Source organism: Carettochelys insculpta, chromosome 13 (genome assembly GCF_033958435.1).
Source record: "Carettochelys insculpta isolate YL-2023 chromosome 13, ASM3395843v1, whole genome shotgun sequence".
Taxonomy (NCBI): Eukaryota; Metazoa; Chordata; order Testudines; family Carettochelyidae; genus Carettochelys; species Carettochelys insculpta.
This window is the reverse complement of record NC_134149.1, coordinates 18,365,097-18,383,211: the sequence shown is the minus strand read 5'-3', so window position 1 is coordinate 18,383,211 and position 18,115 is coordinate 18,365,097. Positions and strand designations below refer to the sequence as shown.

Here is an 18,115-nt window from a genome sequence, read left to right as displayed (position 1 = left end):
AGATTTCCTTTTGAGTTGGAACTGGAAAACATTTTATGCAGTAAATAACCAAGGATTTAGAGATAACAGTTTTTGTTCATATAGTTTTATATCTGCCTGACTATTATTAAATTCCATCAGCTTGCTAAACTTTAGCATATGAGCTATACTGTACTCTAGTGGGTAAAAGATAATGGTAGAATGCTTGCAAATTTCATTCTGTTCTTCTTTCATTTACATTCAGTGTTGCAGGAATTCTGAGTTATGCAATAGGACACCCGCCAAAGAAGTTCATTGAAGAGTATAAATACATTCTCTAACCCAAATATCTGTCTTCTTTTATTCCCCATTTACTCTCTCCTTCCTTGCCATCCTTTGCTGTAGCTGATTGATCCTCTCAGTCTCTAATAGTTTTGCTTTTTTTATTCTTCTGTTTACTGTGTCCCCTTCTTGAGTCTTTCCTCTATGTGATAAAAAGCAATAACTTATTTCCCCAGTTTCTGAAATGTGACTATTTTGTACAGCATATGAGTTTACAGAACGGAGAACCAGATTGTAGATAAAGCTGACAAAATTATATATTATATCTACTTATGTATATAAAATAGGAAGCAGAACTGGAGGTATCTCAACCTTATATAGTCAGAAATAGAAAATTTGAATGCTGTCCATAAATAGCTTACAAATGGGGGTACTTGAGGAATTTAAGAGCATCCATCTCTTCCCTTCAACGTAGTACTATTGTTCTGGAGTCGCACAAGGGGCTTGTTTTAAATCACTCATTTGCCTTGCCCTAAACAATGACAGTAACAAAGCATTTGTATTCATGGCAGAGTAGAAGTGGGACCATGATGCAGCTGGCAAACAGATACAACTTCATAATTTCAGTAAGTGGAAAAACAGAGGGGATCTTGGTTATTTGGCAATGTGTATTATTTGGGCTATCAAAGCTGCAACACAGCATGCCACTAAGCCTGATCTCTAACTCCTGTTAAAGCAAAACAAAAAGCAGTCAAGTAGCACTTTATTAGGTGATGAGCTTTCGTGGGACAGATCCACTTCTTCAGACCAGAGCCAGACCAGAACAGACTCCATATTTAAGGCACAGAGAACCAAAAACAGCAGCTAGTCTGCCACTTTCACACCTAACAGAAAGGGGTGTATATGACGACTGCTGTGCACACGCACATCCACAGGTAAGTAGGTGCTGTGATGGGCATTGTATGGGGGGGGAGGGCAGTACACGGCACAGTTTGGTTCATTTGTTCTCAGCACCCCCACTATACAAATTGGGCCAGAAGAATTCTCATATGAGGGAGGGGTAGAGGGCGTATTTGAAGACGACAAATATTTTCCCTATTGTTTATTCCTCAGTACAGACTTCCACAACAGGACAGTAATGTAACTACGAGAGATAATGTAACAGGCTTCCAGGAATTGTACCACCGAAACATTTACCCAAATGATGCTCTTTGAAGTAGGCACTCTGGAGATGGTACTAATGCATTTTGCATCAGAATATCAGGAAATCTAGACAACGCCTGCACCAGAGGTCACATTTATATACTGACTGACTGGATACATTGTTACTTACCTTTATGCCTCCTGGGCCAGGGGGGCCTTCAGGTCCTGGAAATCCAGGTAAACCAGGCTGACCTTCTAATCCTGGGAACCCTCTCTCACCCTAAAAATGAAAGTAGAGAAAATGAAATTCTCCTACATGGAGCATGAGAATTATGATAAGTTCAGACAGTACAATGCTTCAGCTTGCTACAGAGACCTGGAAAGAAGTTAAGCAGCTACAGTGATTTAAAACACATAAAGAAGGTAAATCTAAATTCTTGATAAACATCACAATTGTTTAACCATGGGATTTCCAGGTAAGAGTGTACAAGACATTTCAATTACTCTGTGTCAATCATGCCAATTAAATGGAGTAAGTGTGCTTTCTATCTCGTATTTAAGCCAGTCTCAATTGGTCATTTGCACAAATACCCATGGCTATCTCCCCAGCTTCCTGTAAAAAGCTACCGCTACTCTTCTCCAAGTCCCTCCCTTAAAAATCACTTCTGCTGCAATGCCTATAAAGAAACTTCACCTAGGCAAGCTGCTGTGCTGTGACCTGTACTTAACATGCTGCACGTACTCTTGCTGTTAACAAAAAAATGGAGGAAACACAAGGCATTCCTTTGTTGCCTCATCTTATATGGTGAGGGTGTGCTTTTGGGGGCAGGCACGTCTGTACCGTACTTAGCAAAACAGGGTCCTGCCTTGGCACTAGCATTGCTGTCACCAGAGGGTAAACTAGAATTTGTTAACTTAATGTAACTGTATGCAACTTTCTCAATATTTGTCTTGAATATTTATTAAAAAAGTTACCCCCTACACACACACCTATATTAAAACATTATGATTATACAGCCAAGTACTCAAAAATTGGGAAATGCCAGAATTAAGTTTGCCTGTGCAATATTGAGGAAAATAAAGGGGGCGGGGGTAACCTGTTACTAGTAGGACCAGTAGATGAAACAAATTAACTTAAGTAGGACATATGCCATTCCTGAGAATATCAAAAGGTATGGGAATTCCCCTTGTAATACATAAAAGATAGCTGAGATCTCTGTTGAGGCCTAGTTTAAATGTGTCACATTTTCAAATGAATTCCATTTCAGATGTCTCCCTCTGTAGTCTTGTAATGAAACCCTTTTGTAGAAGAAAAGCTACTTTTAAATCCAGTATTGAATGTCCAGAGAGGTTAAAGTGTTCCCCTACAGGTTTATGTGTATTCCCATTCTGGATGTCGGATTTATGCTCATTCATCCTTCGGTGCAGAGACTGTCCAGTTTGCCCAAACTACATGGCAGAGTGATAACCCTTTTTGTCAACATGGCCTGGGGAATTTGAACCAATTCTTAATCACTAATCACTGCATGAGTGGAATACTCTCCAATGTGTTTAAAAGGAAATTTCAGAAAAATTGGGAATGATGGAAAAGCCTCATCTTCCTCAGCACAAGTGCACTGACCCCTGCTGCTCCTGGAACAGCAACGTTATGACATCAGTGATTATCAGCCACTCACCACTCTCTCTCTGAGCTGTTCTATTTGCATCTTTGGGGAGAGTCACTAGTGCCCTGGTTGTCAGGGCAATGACTGATTTTTGACAACTGATTTATCTCAGATGCTCATATCACTAGTGCAAAGAAGAGTCCCAAGAGTGTGTCTAATGAGAGCAGATGGGAGTTGGTTAAGCTCCTGCTGTGTGCCTTCAGGTTTGTGTAGGCAACACTACCTTTTCCTAAGGGCAACTGTTTGTTAGAAAAGAGAAGATTAAAGTGGGGGCATGAATGGTGGGTGAACGCCTCCCTCTTTAGGGAAGCTAGTCCATGGGAAGAGCTGTCCCTACTGATACCCAAAATATGCAGCTACATAGGGCACCAAAATTGACCCAAGTTTCATGGTGCTCTAGGCAGCTACGTGCTGCATACACAGTAGTATGGAGCTGGCCACAGGAGCTGATAATCCCAGCCCCTGCTTACCAGCTGTTCCCCTTTTTGCCCCTGGCTGGCTACCCAGGCAGCCCCTGCTGCTCCTCCTTCGGCCTGCAGCTTGCACTGCCTGCTGCCAGCCACCTGGTCCTTTGTTAGGTCAACTTCTGTGCCCTTCCCTTGCAGCTCTGAACCTGACCCTCATAGGTTGCCCTTCCTATGTGATGTCATATCAGTCAGTTACTTACCCGAGACTTTTCGCAGGTGGCCATTTCTGCATCTAACTAAAAGGCACACAGACTGGGGGCCTAATGAAGGTTGCACAAACGACACTGCACCTGGCCTTTCCTAAATTGAGAACTTGAACCTATCTCAAAATTACTTATTTTGAACTCGGTGCTGGCCATATGGCACTGAAGTTCGAAATAAATGCCTAGCAGCGGGAACAAAATACCACGCTTGAAATAACTCTGCTATTTTGAGTGCAGCATTTGGCCATGGGGTTTCTATTTCAGGATACAAATGTATCCTGAAACAGAAACCTTAGTGTAACCAAAGTTCTACAGATTAATAAACTACATTTTGTTTAGGAGTCAGTTATGCTAAAAAGCTAGGGAGATTTTTCTTTTTATTGGCTAGTCCTTTTCTTGCACATGCTGCCTGATCACACTCATAGACAAAACCCTGATGAAGGACTTCGGAAATTAAGATTAGATGTTTCCATAGGTTTTCCATGTTAGTCCGAGCAGTTTTGCTCCACCTGGTTACAAATTATTTTCTGTAACTTCTGTGAATTGCATCAAGGCCTGGATGACCCAATAAAACTAATCTGGCTCCACTTAAATATAGGGGTTTCTTTTCACCATGCATATGCTTTACCCAGCAGACTATGAAAGTTGTAGTGATAGAACTTCAGCTGCCCCATCTAACTGAATTTCCTTCTAAAAACAATTTCCTACTAGTTAAAAATAAAATGTGTCCTTTTGTTTCAGGCCACTCTCCCACTGTATCCACAGCCATCAATTCTATGGTGCTCTAGTACTCAAGTACCTAACGTAAAACAAATAGGGACTACGCCTCAGCTCTTTGGTGGGAGGTACACTAGGGAGGTTAGAGTGCAGCACGTAGACAGGTGGCTGGGGGCGGGGGAGGGAGAGAAGAGGTGGAGCAAAGGTGGAGTGGGTTTTGGAGTGGAGCACCCATCTGGAAAAATAATAGTGATTTATAGCATCTAGGAATGTACTTACAGACAGTTATGGTCCCTAACAAGTATTGCTAGGTAGGATTTAACCACGGGTGGAAAAAGAACCCAAAGAGTTATTGAGTAAAAGTGCAGCTGCTTTTGGTGGGGGGTGGCAGTGATGTACTTAATTACAGGCCACCAGTAATCCTCTGGAAAACTACTTGAGAAAAAGTACACACACAAGTACCTTTAGGGGTACTTTTTCCACCTCTGGATTTAACTGAGCTATTAGTTTAATGTCAGTTTGTTCTTATTAAGCAAGGTGTCAGGCTTCAGGACAGCAGATGAAAATGTAGAGCCATTGCTGATTCTCCTTAGAAGCAAGATAAACAGTTTTACATCATAGGTTTTAGTTATGTATCTTGTTTAAAAAAAAAAAAAAGTTGAAACAGCATTTGGGGAGGGTATGTCCTGCAGGGAAGGTATTAGGAACAGCTAAGCTGTGGCAAATGATTCCTACATACTGGCTATGTCTCCACTAGCATTCTTCTTTCAAGAAAGGCATGAAAATGAACGAAATTGACAATGCAAAGGAGGCTCAGATTTACATATCTGGCACCTCATTTGCATAATCTTATTTCAAAAGATGAAGGAAGGGTTCTTTCGAAGATGGGGATTACTTTTGAAAGAGCTGCGTCTACATTACTTTGCTTCTTTGAAAAGAATTTGCAAATGAGGTGCCAAATATGTAAATCTGTGCCTCATTTGCATTTTTGATTTTATTTGCATGCCTCTTTTGAAAAAGGAATGCTTGTGTAGCCCTAGCCATTAAGTAAATGTGTGTATATGCAAGAGCTTTGCTAAGAAAAGCACCTGCTAGCAAAGCTATGCAATTCCTCCAAATCTTATCTGGGTCACTCTTACGGGGTGAAGGTTACAGGAGGTTACCCTTGCAAGAGGAAGTCTAAGTGTACTGGTTTATCAAAAAAAAAATTCTGGAATCGTGTATCTAATGACAACACTAACTGGAAATGTGCAAACATTGTATACAGATAAGATGGTTCTTTGCAACATGGGCAGAAGGCCACACAACTAAATTTTAAGACTGTTCCTGTAGCTTTTATGTTTAGAACCAGAAGTTCATCTGCATGTTTTAAGTTCTTAGTTCTAAACAAAGACTAAATTGGGAGACCAAGGCATTCAAAATGGAGGGAGATAGACACAGGAAGCTACAACAGTTGTACAAAAGAACTGTAAAGAGATTCAGATAATTCTAATCAATGTTGTTTGGATTATGAAAATAACATGCTCCAAAGGCCACTTAAAAGCATCATCACAGCAAATGTGGGCCTAGCAGGAGACACACAGTTGCCAGAGCAACTCTTGTTCAGACTCTTCTAGCAAGTCTGCTCCCAACCACAAACAGATGATTTAAAACATGAGGCTAGGAAACAGTCATAGGACTGCACCACAGACATGTCCTTAGGGTATTACTTCAGACTAATTACTGAGTGAGTAGTTATCTCCTCCATAAGCCTCTGACAGACAAGTAACTGGCCACAGGAAGAGGTAGATCATATTTCACTAAAGCTAGGTCTACACGTGAAGCCTACATCGAAGTAGCCTATTTCGATGAATAACGTCTACACGTCCTCCAGGGCTGGCAACGTCGATGTTCAACATCGACGTTGTGCAGCACCACATCGAAATAGGCGCAGCGAGGGAACGTCTACACGCCAAAGTAGCACACATCGAAATAAGGGTGCCAGGCACAGCTGCAGACAGGCTCACAGGGCGGACTCAACACCAAGCCGCTCCCTTAAAGGGCCCCTCCCAGACACACTTGCACTAAACAACACAAGATCCACAGAGCCGACAACTGGTTGCAGACCCTGTGCATGCAGCACGGACCCCCAGCTGCAGCAGCAGCAGCCAGAAGCCCTGGGCTAAGGGCTGCTGCACACGGTGACCATAGATCCCCGCAGGGGCTGGAGAGAGAGCATCTCTCAACCCCTCAGCTGATGGCCGCCATGGAGGACCCCGCAATTTTGATGTTGTGGGATGCGCAATGACTACACGTTCCCTACTTCGATGTTGAACGTCGAAGTAGGGCGCTATTCCCATCCCCTCATGGGGTTAGCGACTTCGACGTCTCACCGCCTAACGTCGATGTTAACATCGAAATAGCGCCCAACACGTGTAGCTGTGACGGGCGCTATTTCGAAGTTGGTGCCGCTACTTCGAAGTAGCGTGCACGTGTAGACACGGCTTAAGTGAGCTACCTCTATATAAATGAGTATAAAAATCTGCCCCCTGAATTAAGGAACTTCCATCCAAAATTACCTCTCCTACTTTATGGCTGCACTACAATGTCCTTCCAAGCCTCCAATCTGCATGAACAAACTTGTCGTGACAAATTAAGACATCCCATTACCTGGCTTGTGTGCACCACACACAAAAGCATTTTGCTGGACTCCAAAATGGAAGACCATTGACACAGAAATTAATAAAGCCATCTATCCTTCATGCAACGCAGGGGAGAAGCGAGGGAGAGAAGGAAAACAAAACTGCCTGGAAGGCTGTTTCAGCAGGGAAGGGGCCCTGTTATTTAACAGGAAACAAAAATTTCCTATACTATGTATAGGGTCAGAGGAAGGGGTTTGTTGGAAAAACTGTGCGTGGATGCTGAAATTTCTGAAAATTGACATGTTCTCTATTGGACATAAGAAGATGCTGAAAGACATGAATAATGAGGGTTTGGTAAATCTTATTAGGTTAAATACAAACCCAAACCTTGTCATTTTCCCTGCTCCCCTCAGCGAAAGCAAGGGCACATTGGCACGCTCAATGTGAAAGATGCAACTGTACATAAGCCATCAGAGAAAGAGTGCTGCCGTATTGAATGGAGAAGAGATAGCACAGTGATATAACTGGTATTGATGAGATTGAGCACTATCTACTGACAGTTACATATATCACCCCGAGACCAAGGGCAGCTTTTCAAAGGTATGATCTTTTCTTCATACAGCCCATAGTAGGCCTGTGGAACTTCTTGCCTGAGGACGTTGTGAAGACCAAGAATTTAATATGGTTCAAACAAAGAACTAGATAAATTCATGGAGGTCAGGGTGCATCAATGGATATTAGCCAGGATAGGTAGGAATGGTGTCCCTAGTCTGTTTGTCAGAGGCTGGATATGGACTTCAGCAGAGGGCTCACTTGTTGATTATCTGTTCTGGTCACTCCCTCTGGGGCATAAGGCATTGGCCTCTGTCAGAAGACAGCATAGCGGGATAGATGGACCTTTGGTCTGACCCAGAGCAGCCATTCTAATGTTCTTAATATGTCTAGCGGGATTTATCAAACCACTGAAGTAATATAGATGTCTATCTCCCCTTGACTTGGATGTTTTTGTAAGCTTCACAGACATCTAAATAAGTCTGAAAACCTGCTCCCCAAAGCCTTTTCAGTTAGGTTCTCAAAACACTTCTGCCTATAAACTATCCATAAGCATTAAGGAGTTTGGCTTTAATCAAAAACACACTTGGTGAAAGGGTTTTGTGGTGTCCCCACCCCCTACTCTTTGAAAACTGGCTGATGAATATGCATAATTCAGAGATGCTTTGGATAAAATACCTCATGTAATTTATGCTGATGCTGTACATTTTATTTTGGTGAATCTATCATTATTTTATGTGAAATTAAAATATGAAATGCAAGTATGTTGATATTTCTAAATGTGCTAATGAAAGCCATTATTTCTGGCCCCCCAGGCCCAGAACCCTACCTAGTGGGGGAGTCACTTTAGCAACTTGTAAATGGCCTTGTTTGATTCTGTAAGTCTAGAAGGTGGTTGGTGCTAGAAAGACATTGGACCATATCACCTGGTACTAAAAGCCATTTTAATCCAGTGTTTTCCTATAGAAAGGAAGGTTATAGAACAAAAGGTTTCTCACCCTATGGGAAAGTTTATTTAAGCAATGGGAAGCTATCTGCTTGTCTTCAGAACTGTCTTGGATACTGCCTGTCACACTCAAAGAGGAAACAAAGAACTATGAAAGGGTATTGATCCAAATTAGAGAAAAACGGCAGCTCTGGTTTGAAAATTTTACCTTACATGAGAACAGCAATGTAGGGTTAAAATCTGCATGTAATAACTTCCTCAGCGAAGTTAGAATTAGCTATGAACTTTCTTTTCATTTCAATTTAGTAACTTATTTTGATCTGCTCTTTTCACTTACAGCCACTTAAAAATACTACATTTTATGCTTTATAAAAGCTTTTATGATCAAGTCCAGTGTTTATACTTTTTACCTAGGGGGTGGGCACCACTGTACATATCTCCCTTTTATTGATAAAAGGGGCTTATGGCTGCGTTGTCTTTGTGCCAAACTTTTGCACAGAGAGACTATTATTGGGGCTTTCATCCCTTTTGGAAGGTTGGGTTCCTGGCTGCTGTGTCCTAGAACTGCATCCTACCATAGCTGCAGTGGATCAGTATCTGAACTGCTCTGCTGGAGGGGGGCAGTAACCTCAACGCTACCTCATTTGGGGTAAACTACATGAACTGGCCCAGCAGAACATGGTGAAGAACCCCAAAGAGCAAGAGGGCAGGTGTCAGTGGCACGATCAGCACACTAGGGAGCAATACCAAGGGGTCTTCTGTGACCACACCCCATCACAGATTTGTTTAAGTCAGTGTTAACCAGTTCACTATCTCAGTGCCAGCCAACTTGTGGTATTAACTGAAGGTATGTAGTTCTACAGTGTTTGAGACATTAAAATTTACTATACTCTTTGGATAATCCATATAAAACAGAACTACACCATTCATCTCTTCTGTGACCAGGGTCCCTGCATGTGCTACATTAAGAATGCTACACTCAGGGCAGACAGACAATCCCCAAAACTGGTGGTTTCTTTTAGAATCACATTCACAAAGCTAGTAACTAAACAGCTTCTATCAGAGAGGTAGCCATGTTAGCCTGTATCTTCAAGAACAAGAAGTCCTGTGGCACCTTATAGACTAACAGATATTTTGGAGCATAAGCTTTCATGGGCAAAGATCTGGTTTGCCCATGAAAGCTTATGTTCCTAAATATCTGTTGGTCTATAAAACAGCTACTGTAATATTACACTAGCTAAGAACCACCCTGATACATTCACTTTTAAGCTTTCCAGGTAAACTAGTTCCTTTCATTCACAGGAAGCAATTAGTTGCTACTTTTTTATAGCATGCATAGTTAAACTGAAGACAATGTAGAAAGCATTAAGCTTCCTGCAGAACCTTAAGACCACAACTGTAAGGTAAGCAACCATCCACATGCACAGCAGTTGCTAACTGCTTTACAAGAGGGGTGGGCAATAATTTTTGATGGGGGGGCACTCCAAGATTTTGGTAAGTGGTCAAAGGCCACCCCTTTTCTATGGAGCAGATGTGGAGTCTGGACTGGCGATGGCATAGATGCAAGCTTGTAGAAGAAGGTGCAGAATAAGGTATGGAGTCTGAGGAGGAGTTTGAGCGAAGGAGGAGTTGTGACCAGGGCCAGGGGATTGGGACTCAGGATCCAAGAAGGGGTATTGGATGATGGAGATAATTCTGACCTGGGGGAAGGATATAGAAGAAGGTGCAGGGTCTGGGAGAGAGTTGGAGTCCTGTGCCAGAAGCAGGCTCCAGCTAGCTGCTGACTTCTTGCCAACAGGAGTTGAGAGATTTTGCTGGGGGTACAGGCAGCACATTAAAAGGCCTGGTGGTGTGGATCCATCCTGGGGGCTGTATCTTGCCTACCCTGATCTACAAACTATTTTGATTACATTTAGGTTTGACTATCAAGATACAGGGAAGCACAGACGAAATACACTAAGCATCTTCCCTTGATTTCTCTTATAGACTGAGCCTCTATAATCCAGATTTCCCTCACCTAGCAACATCCATGGTTCAGTATCTGTGGATCCTCTTGGGTTGGCACATTGAACGGGAAAAGCCAGGGGCCCCACGCTCAGCATCTCCCTCCCAACCCTCTCAGAGCTTCCAGAATGCCACAAATACCTGATTTGTGGTGTTTAAGCTCAGGAGGAGAAGCAGGATCAGCGATGGGGGCACTTGGGAGAAGAAGTGGGCAGCTGTGGAGCCCCACTGGCTGGGGGAGTACAGCACCACTGGCTGCAGGGTTCTGCTTCTGGTTCCTGCAGCCATCCTGCCTCTTGTTATGGGTCATATCCAGACTGGCTGGTCTATCACCGTGCCACTCGCATTTCAGGAAAAAAAAAGGTAGAGAGTAGTCCTGGGGGGGATACAACTTCTTACAAAGTTTAAGACTCACCTTTAATTATAGCAGCCAGAGCTAAATATACACCAAACTCCTGTCATTAAAACTCTCTTTTGCTCAGGGGTGTGAAAAAACTAACCACCACCACCACCAAGACAGAAGTTACAATGATAAAAATTATCATTGTGGACAGCACTTCACTGGCAGGAGCTGCTCCCCAGCAATAAAACCCCTGCCTTTCATTCAGGGTAGTTTTATGTGATTGCCTGGAGACTTCTTTTCTGGCAGCAAAGAGCAGCTACACTGCAAACCTCATAATGGTACAGCTTCAGCAGTGCAGCTGTCTCTTAAGGACGGCAGAGCAGGTACAGCCTAAATGAACACACCATCACATAGAGCCATAACTTGATGCCTGACGCACTAGGAGCACAGGAAACCATCAGGAAATGATTTGAAGAGCAATTTAATACTGGAGCAGGAGGGCACAGTAGAACAGAAGCAACTTATTCAGCTGTTTTCTTCATTTTGGATTATGACTATTTTGCAGGATCAAACACTGCTAATAACTCTAGTGTGTCTAGGGCCCTGGCACAGGTTGACAGTCAGTATATTCTATTAAAACAGAGGTGAACCAACTTTTTGCACTGGGCCCCACTTTTTGTCCCTGCAGTTAGCAGCCCCCTACCAACCTGCTAAATGTAAACCAAAATTTCCATCAGTTTGGATATGTTCACATGGAAAAAAAATAACCCTTTCAGCATGTATAAGGAAATAAGTATGTAGGACGTAAAAACTTTATTAATCATTATATAAACATGAACACATACATAAAAAACAGGAACATATTTCAACATTGTTAATGAGATGGATGAGCCTGAGATCCCTTGTGAAATTTCATGCCCTCCAAGAGGGTCCACCCTTCACTTTGCTCACTGTATCAAGGCAGTTAGAGTAAAGCATATGAAGTGAAGACAGCGATGCAGTACTTTTCAAGGCAGGTTTAAGATATGTTAGTGGTCTACACCCTTATGGTCTGGGAAGAAGATTAGTTTTTTTGGTCTAGGATTAAAATACATGAACTGTTTTATTCTGCATAATAAAATCCCTTCCATCAAATAGTGTGGGGATGGGAAAGAACAAAGATCAGAATTGGTCTCTTTGGTGCAGGGTGTTATCCAAAAACCAAAACCAGATGGGAAGAAGGGGCTTTCAAAATCAGGGTGTCATTTCGAAAGGTCCCCGGCTACATGGGTGGTACGTGTTTCGAAACCATCAGTTTCAAAACACGCGCGGCCACCATTATGCTAGAGGTGCTGCACATTCATGGCAGTGCCTCATTAGCATATTCTGAAATGCTACATTACCACACCCCTTCTGAAAGGAGGGGTTAGTGTGGCCACAGCCTTGCTGTTTCCCTTGTCCTTAAGCAATGTTAAAAGGCTACTGAGGCTGTGTCTACACTAGAGAGTTTTGTCGACAGGAGCCTACTGTCGACATAACTCAGGGAGCATCTACACACATAGGCCGTTTCTACACAGGCCACTTCCTTTGGAAGTGGCATGCTAATACACAAAGCAAAATATGCTAATGAGGTGTGGATGCAAATTCCCTGCACCTCATTAGCATAACATCACGTGATTTGGAGTCCGGAAGACCGTTCTTCTGGAGTCCAAAACGCTGTGTAGAGTGGCCCCCGGGGGGGCTTCTGGAAGGATGTGCTTCTTTCGGAGGCCCCTTCTTCCCAAAAGCTTTTGGGAAGAAGGGGCCTCCGGAAGAAGGACTTCCTTCTGGAAGCCCCCCTGGGAGCCGCGCTTCTACAAGGTGTTTTGGAGTCCGGAAGAATGGTTTTCCGGACTCCAAATCACGTGATGTTATGCTAATGAGGTGTGGGGAATTTGCATCTGCGCCTCATTAGCATCTTGTACTCCGTGTATTAGCATGCCACTTTTAAGGAAGTGGCCTTTGTAGAAATGGCCATAAAATGTTCTGTCGCCAGAGCTTCCACAGAACTCTGTATTTGCCTCAACAGTGTTATCCCTCAAAAATGTGAAGAATAACACTTCTGTTGTCAGAGAGGGCTTCCAGATGCCAGGCAGCCCAGTTAGCAGAGCTGCCATTCCACTTTCTGTCACCAGAGGACAGTGCAGTCTGGCAGCTCTCTGTTGGCAGAGCAAGTTGTACATCGCACCAATCTGTCAACAGAGGTTCTGCTGAGTTTTCTGTTGACAGTAACTTCTGTCTATAGATGCTTCTAGTTTAGACATAGCCTTAATGGCTGTGGCCACACTAGCCCCTCCTTTCAGATGAGCTATGGTAACGTGGCACCTCATTAGTATAATGGCAGCCACATGGGCTTTGAAACTGCCGATTTCAAAACGCACGCCGCCCATATAGCCATGGGCCTTTCAAAACAATCCCCCTGATTTTGAAAGCCCATTCTTCCCATCTGGTTTTGGGACGAAGGGGCTTTTGAAATCAGGAGGTTGTTTTGAAAGGCTCCTGGCTACATGGGCAGCATGTGTTTCGAAACCTGTGTGGCTGCCATTGTATTAATGAGGCACTGCATATTCACGGCAGCACCTCATTAGCATATGCCAAAGTGCCACATTACCACAGCCCTCCCGAAAGGAGGGACCAGTGTGGCCATGGCCAATTTGTTGCTACCATATTGACTCACTAGAAGTCACCCACTCCCTGTGACTTACCATTGTTCTAACATTGTTCTAACAATGTTTCATTGTGTGAACAAATCACTTCTGGGCACCAAAAAGTGTCCAGAAGTACAGCATAGTACACTAAGGAAGTACTTTACTAAGACTTAAATCTCAACTTCCTAAGTCCTGCACAATTCATCTGTTTCAGAAGCTATTTAATGGATGAAAAATTAAAATAAGGTGTTACCTTTTCACCTTTTACTCCACTGCAGTCACATTTGGATCCTGATATACATCCATGGCAAGCCTTGAGGGGGGAAAAAATGGATATTAGAAGCTTAATTGCACATGGACTCGTAAGAGTGCCAGCCACTAGATGGCACTCACTGCACTGTATTTCCATAGTTGAGACTAAACCTTAACAGTTCATATTTAGCAGAAAAGATATCACATGATGAAGTCCCCCTCTACAGTCAAGTTACCTAGCACCCACACGTATCCCCATCAATTTTGTATCCAAGAGCATTATAAAAGAAGGCGACAAGGCATCATTCAAGCATAAAAGGAGAATGATCGTTTTGCATGGACCTGAGCAGCAGTATCAACTAGTGATTTAAAATGCACGCATGCGCACGCACACACACAATCACATGGATACAGTCACATTTTCTTTTGACGTCTGTTCAATAACTCCAGAGTGTGCTCAAAGGTAAGCATGGACTGATTGGAATGTGGGTTCTTTACTTCTCTCCACCTCTCTCCTCCTGCTCCACTCCCAACCCAGGTCTATGATACCAGAGAATGTTGACATAAGGCATGCTAACACCACCTATGAGAATAGCATAGCTGGAGTCAACACACCTTAGGTTGAATTGCTGTGGCATCCTCACTGCTGGAGGTCAACATGAGAAACTCTCCTGTCAACCTCCCTCACTCCTCACGATCTGATGGAGTACTGGGGTTGACGGGGTGCCACCTGCAGTTGATATAGTGGGTTCTTACCAGACCACTTAAGGAAATATATATATCTCAAATCACAGGAGAGTGGTCTAGCTTGGGTAAGTGGAAACAAGCCCTTAGTAGAAATCAGAAGCTGAAATGTTTTGTAGCATGACATCCAATACCCATATGTAATGATTAAACTTTTTTTAAACCATTAATTAAAGTAGTAATACTGGAATGGTTATAGTTCAGAATAGCTTTTATTCTAACACAAGTGTTTTTTGCTAAGAAAAAAGCAGCAGCCCATGCTTTAAAAACTTTGCAATACTAAGCTTTTCAACAACTTCTTGTACAAAGTAAGGTTCAGTCAAATAAGTACAGACCTGCGCACCAGACCTTCGGTATGCCACGCTTGATAAGGGGGGATGGGGAAGCGCAAAGCCTTGCTAAGACATGACCCATCACCTACCTGGCACTGGGAATGTACTGGCTCGTAGCCTAAACATATTATTAAGCACCAGACTGAAAACAGAAGCAACTTCATTCACCTGCAGCTATACTAATCTGGGATGGTGTTAACCGCTTAAGTGTGTGATGTTTTGTTAGCTGTAACAATTCCAGTACAACTTCAGGAAGTCACGGAGACATACCCCATGCTCTCCATTTATCTGCAATAAGTAGCTCCTGCATTTGGTTAGTCTCAAATCCTTTGTACAGTAGGAGCTGAGTAAACTAGGTCTGTCTCATTGATTAGCTAGGATCACAACATGCAATTTAGTATCTTGAAGGGCAACAGGTGCTTAGAAGACTGAGACTGCAGTTCTTTTATAGAAGTAGTTACATGAATTCCACTTACAAATGTGATGGCTTAAGATTAGTTACATGTGATATTACTGTCCCCCACAATACAGGCCTTAAAAAGCAGGGAAATCTCAAATCATGGACCATCTGTGTTGCTATGCCCAGAGCACATTTCCAGTGGGGGAAACAAAAAGCTTTAACACAACATGCAACTTTCTGCTGCCTGCAATACATAAGGAAACATACCACACAAAAACTTCTATCAGAATAGAACGCAAAAACAATCACAACCGCAGAAATAGTAGCTGAGATTTATTGCTGAGAGATGCAAGTTGGTTTATTATGTGCAGGAGGCATGAAATAATTAAGGTTTTGCATTATAACCCAAGTTTAGGTTTTGTTTTGGGTTTGGGCAAGGGAGAGAATGTCACAGCCAACCTCAGTCCATGGAATATCCTGAACTTTTAAAGGGCACAGGCAGGAGGGCTATACAGGGTGAGAATATGAGAAATATACATTACCTGACTTCATGGCCTCCCGGCACACGTGCTACTCTTGGCATGTGAGCCAAATTAGAGTAGCACATGGGGGGAGTTCAGGCCCTGTCTCTCCTCCTCCAAGCAGCATAGGAGGGAGAGGGAGCACAGGGTTAGGACTGGAGCCTGACCTGAGAGCATGGGGCTGTGGTGAGGGCCTGGGGCTGGAGCCCTGGCAGAGACACCCGCATGGTATAGGCCAAAGCTGTAGCACTCAATGTAGTGTGGGGCCAGGCCTGGAGCGCAGGGCCCCCTTGCCCGTAGAGTCCCCGCCCTGCTGTAGCACAGTGCTGGGGCTGGAACCCACAGGGCCAGGACCAGGGCCCACAGCAGAGCCACAGTGCAGGCACAGAGTGCAGGGTCTGCCACCAAGCCACAGAGCTAGGCCTAGAGTATGGGAAGTCCCCACAATGGTATTGCCACCACAGCACAGGGCTGACCTACCAGGATGGGAGCATGGGCCAGGAGCATGGGGCTGTGTATGGAGCACAGGGCCCCCACTGTGGAATCCCCACCATACCACAGTGGCCACACCCCACTGTGGCATGGGGCCCCCACTAGAGCAAGGGGCAGTAGTCCCAGGAGTGCAGGGCCCCAGACGGACTTTAAAAAGTATCACCAGCACTCAGACTGCACAGAGGGCAAAAAGTCAAATTCGGGCACACCGCCTTGGAAAGGTTGCTGACCTCTGGCCTACAGGGATTTGAGAAGAGCTAGGAGATTGAGTAGGAGAAAAATTGCCAGCAAAAGGATGGGATCTAGTGAGTCTCTGTTCTCTTAAGACTAACCCACACTAAGTCGGTTTAATGAAGTTGCTCAGGGGGTGAAAAATTCACATCTCAGCAAGTGTTAAGCTAACCTAACCCTCAGAATTCTTCCATGGTCCAGCTACCTCCCTCAGTGGAGAATTAACTTGCATTGGTGGTGTCTATACTCAACTGCTGTAGCTGTACCACTGCAGTTTTTAAGCGTGCATTTTCAGAGGTGCAGTGAGGGTAAGACAGTGGAAGGAAACAAACTGATCCTCACTAATGCTCAGAGACACCCCAAAATAATTTCAGTACATAAAATACGCAGAATGAGCCCCATCAAAAACTGAATGAATTTCAGTAGTAACAGAGAGTAAGCCGTGCTAGTCTATACACTATCAAAACAAAAAGCAGTAAAGTGCTACTTGACTGCTTTTTGTTTTGAATGAACTTCAGCTAGCTTTGGATCAAGCTTTTGATTTCAGTAAGACCTTTTACTACAGGTTACACCTCCCTTATCCAGCATGCTTGGGACCTGACAGGTCCTGAACAAGAGGATTTGCTGGACAAGGGAAGGTGGACGGGTCATGCTCAGGGGTTGGCACAGGGCTCCAGCCAGCCCCTGCACCCTCCACCCCATGTCACAGGGAAGGTGGGGTCTCCAGTTCCCAGCCTGGCAGCAGGCTCCAGTGCAGGTCTGTGGCAGCCTCCCAGCCCCTGCTGCTGTGGGGCAGGTGGGGGCTCTGGATCCCAGCCCTGCAGCAGCCTTTTAGCCCCGACTCCCATGGGGAAGGCAGGGGCTCCCGTGCCAATCCTGTGGCAGCTTCCCAGCCCCATGAGGCAAGAAGAGGGTTCTGGCTTCCAGCCCTGGGGCAGCCTCCCAGCCCCTGCTGCTGTGGGGCAAGCAGGGCTCCGACTCCTGGAGTCGCAGCTTCCTCTGACCCTGTAGCCATGGGGCAAGCATGGGCACTGCTGCCAGCCCTGCTGGGGCTCCTGCACCTGCCCACTATTCTCTCATCCGGCAACATTCGTAGACCTTCCGAACAAGGGATGTTGCCAGATGAGAGAATACTGGATTTGAGAGTTGCAACCCATAACTGGCATCAAAATCAGGCATAAAATAGGGTAGGAAATAGCAGAAGGAAATAGGGTACCAAGAGGTATAACTACTTCCTCCCCTGCTACAAACTGTAGTACAACAAAATTTATATTACGATGTACCACATCAAGCAGTCCTGAAAGCAGCACTAAGTTCCTCTCTCCCTTAGCCTCTTTTCTATTTTAAACAAAAGGTAACTAACCCCCACCCCCCATCTGCTTTTGTGTATGGTGGAGCTACAACATACAAGAATCTTTTTCATTAAAATGAAGAATTCGTCATTTCTGCCTTTGACTGCACTCCTTTCATTTTGAAGAAAACTGTTTCTCAGCAGGTCTGATTAAAAACAAGGAGTGTCCCATCTGGACATTCTCCTAGAGAGCACACAGAGTTCTGAATGCCTGGTTCACATTCAC

General features: G+C 44.1%; 1 protein-coding gene across 1 annotated transcript in view; it reads right to left on the bottom strand.

Moving 5' to 3' along the window:
* COL4A5 (collagen type IV alpha 5 chain) overlaps positions 1-18,115 on the bottom strand; it is a 139,417-nt gene that overhangs the window by 88,022 nt on the left and 33,280 nt on the right. The window contains exons 2-3 of the mRNA XM_075008082.1: positions 13,820-13,879; positions 1,574-1,663 (exon numbers count right to left, since the gene is read on the bottom strand). Of these exons, the coding sequence (XP_074864183.1) occupies positions 1,574-1,663; positions 13,820-13,879 (150 nt within the window). The remainder of the gene's footprint in view (positions 1-1,573; positions 1,664-13,819; positions 13,880-18,115) is intronic.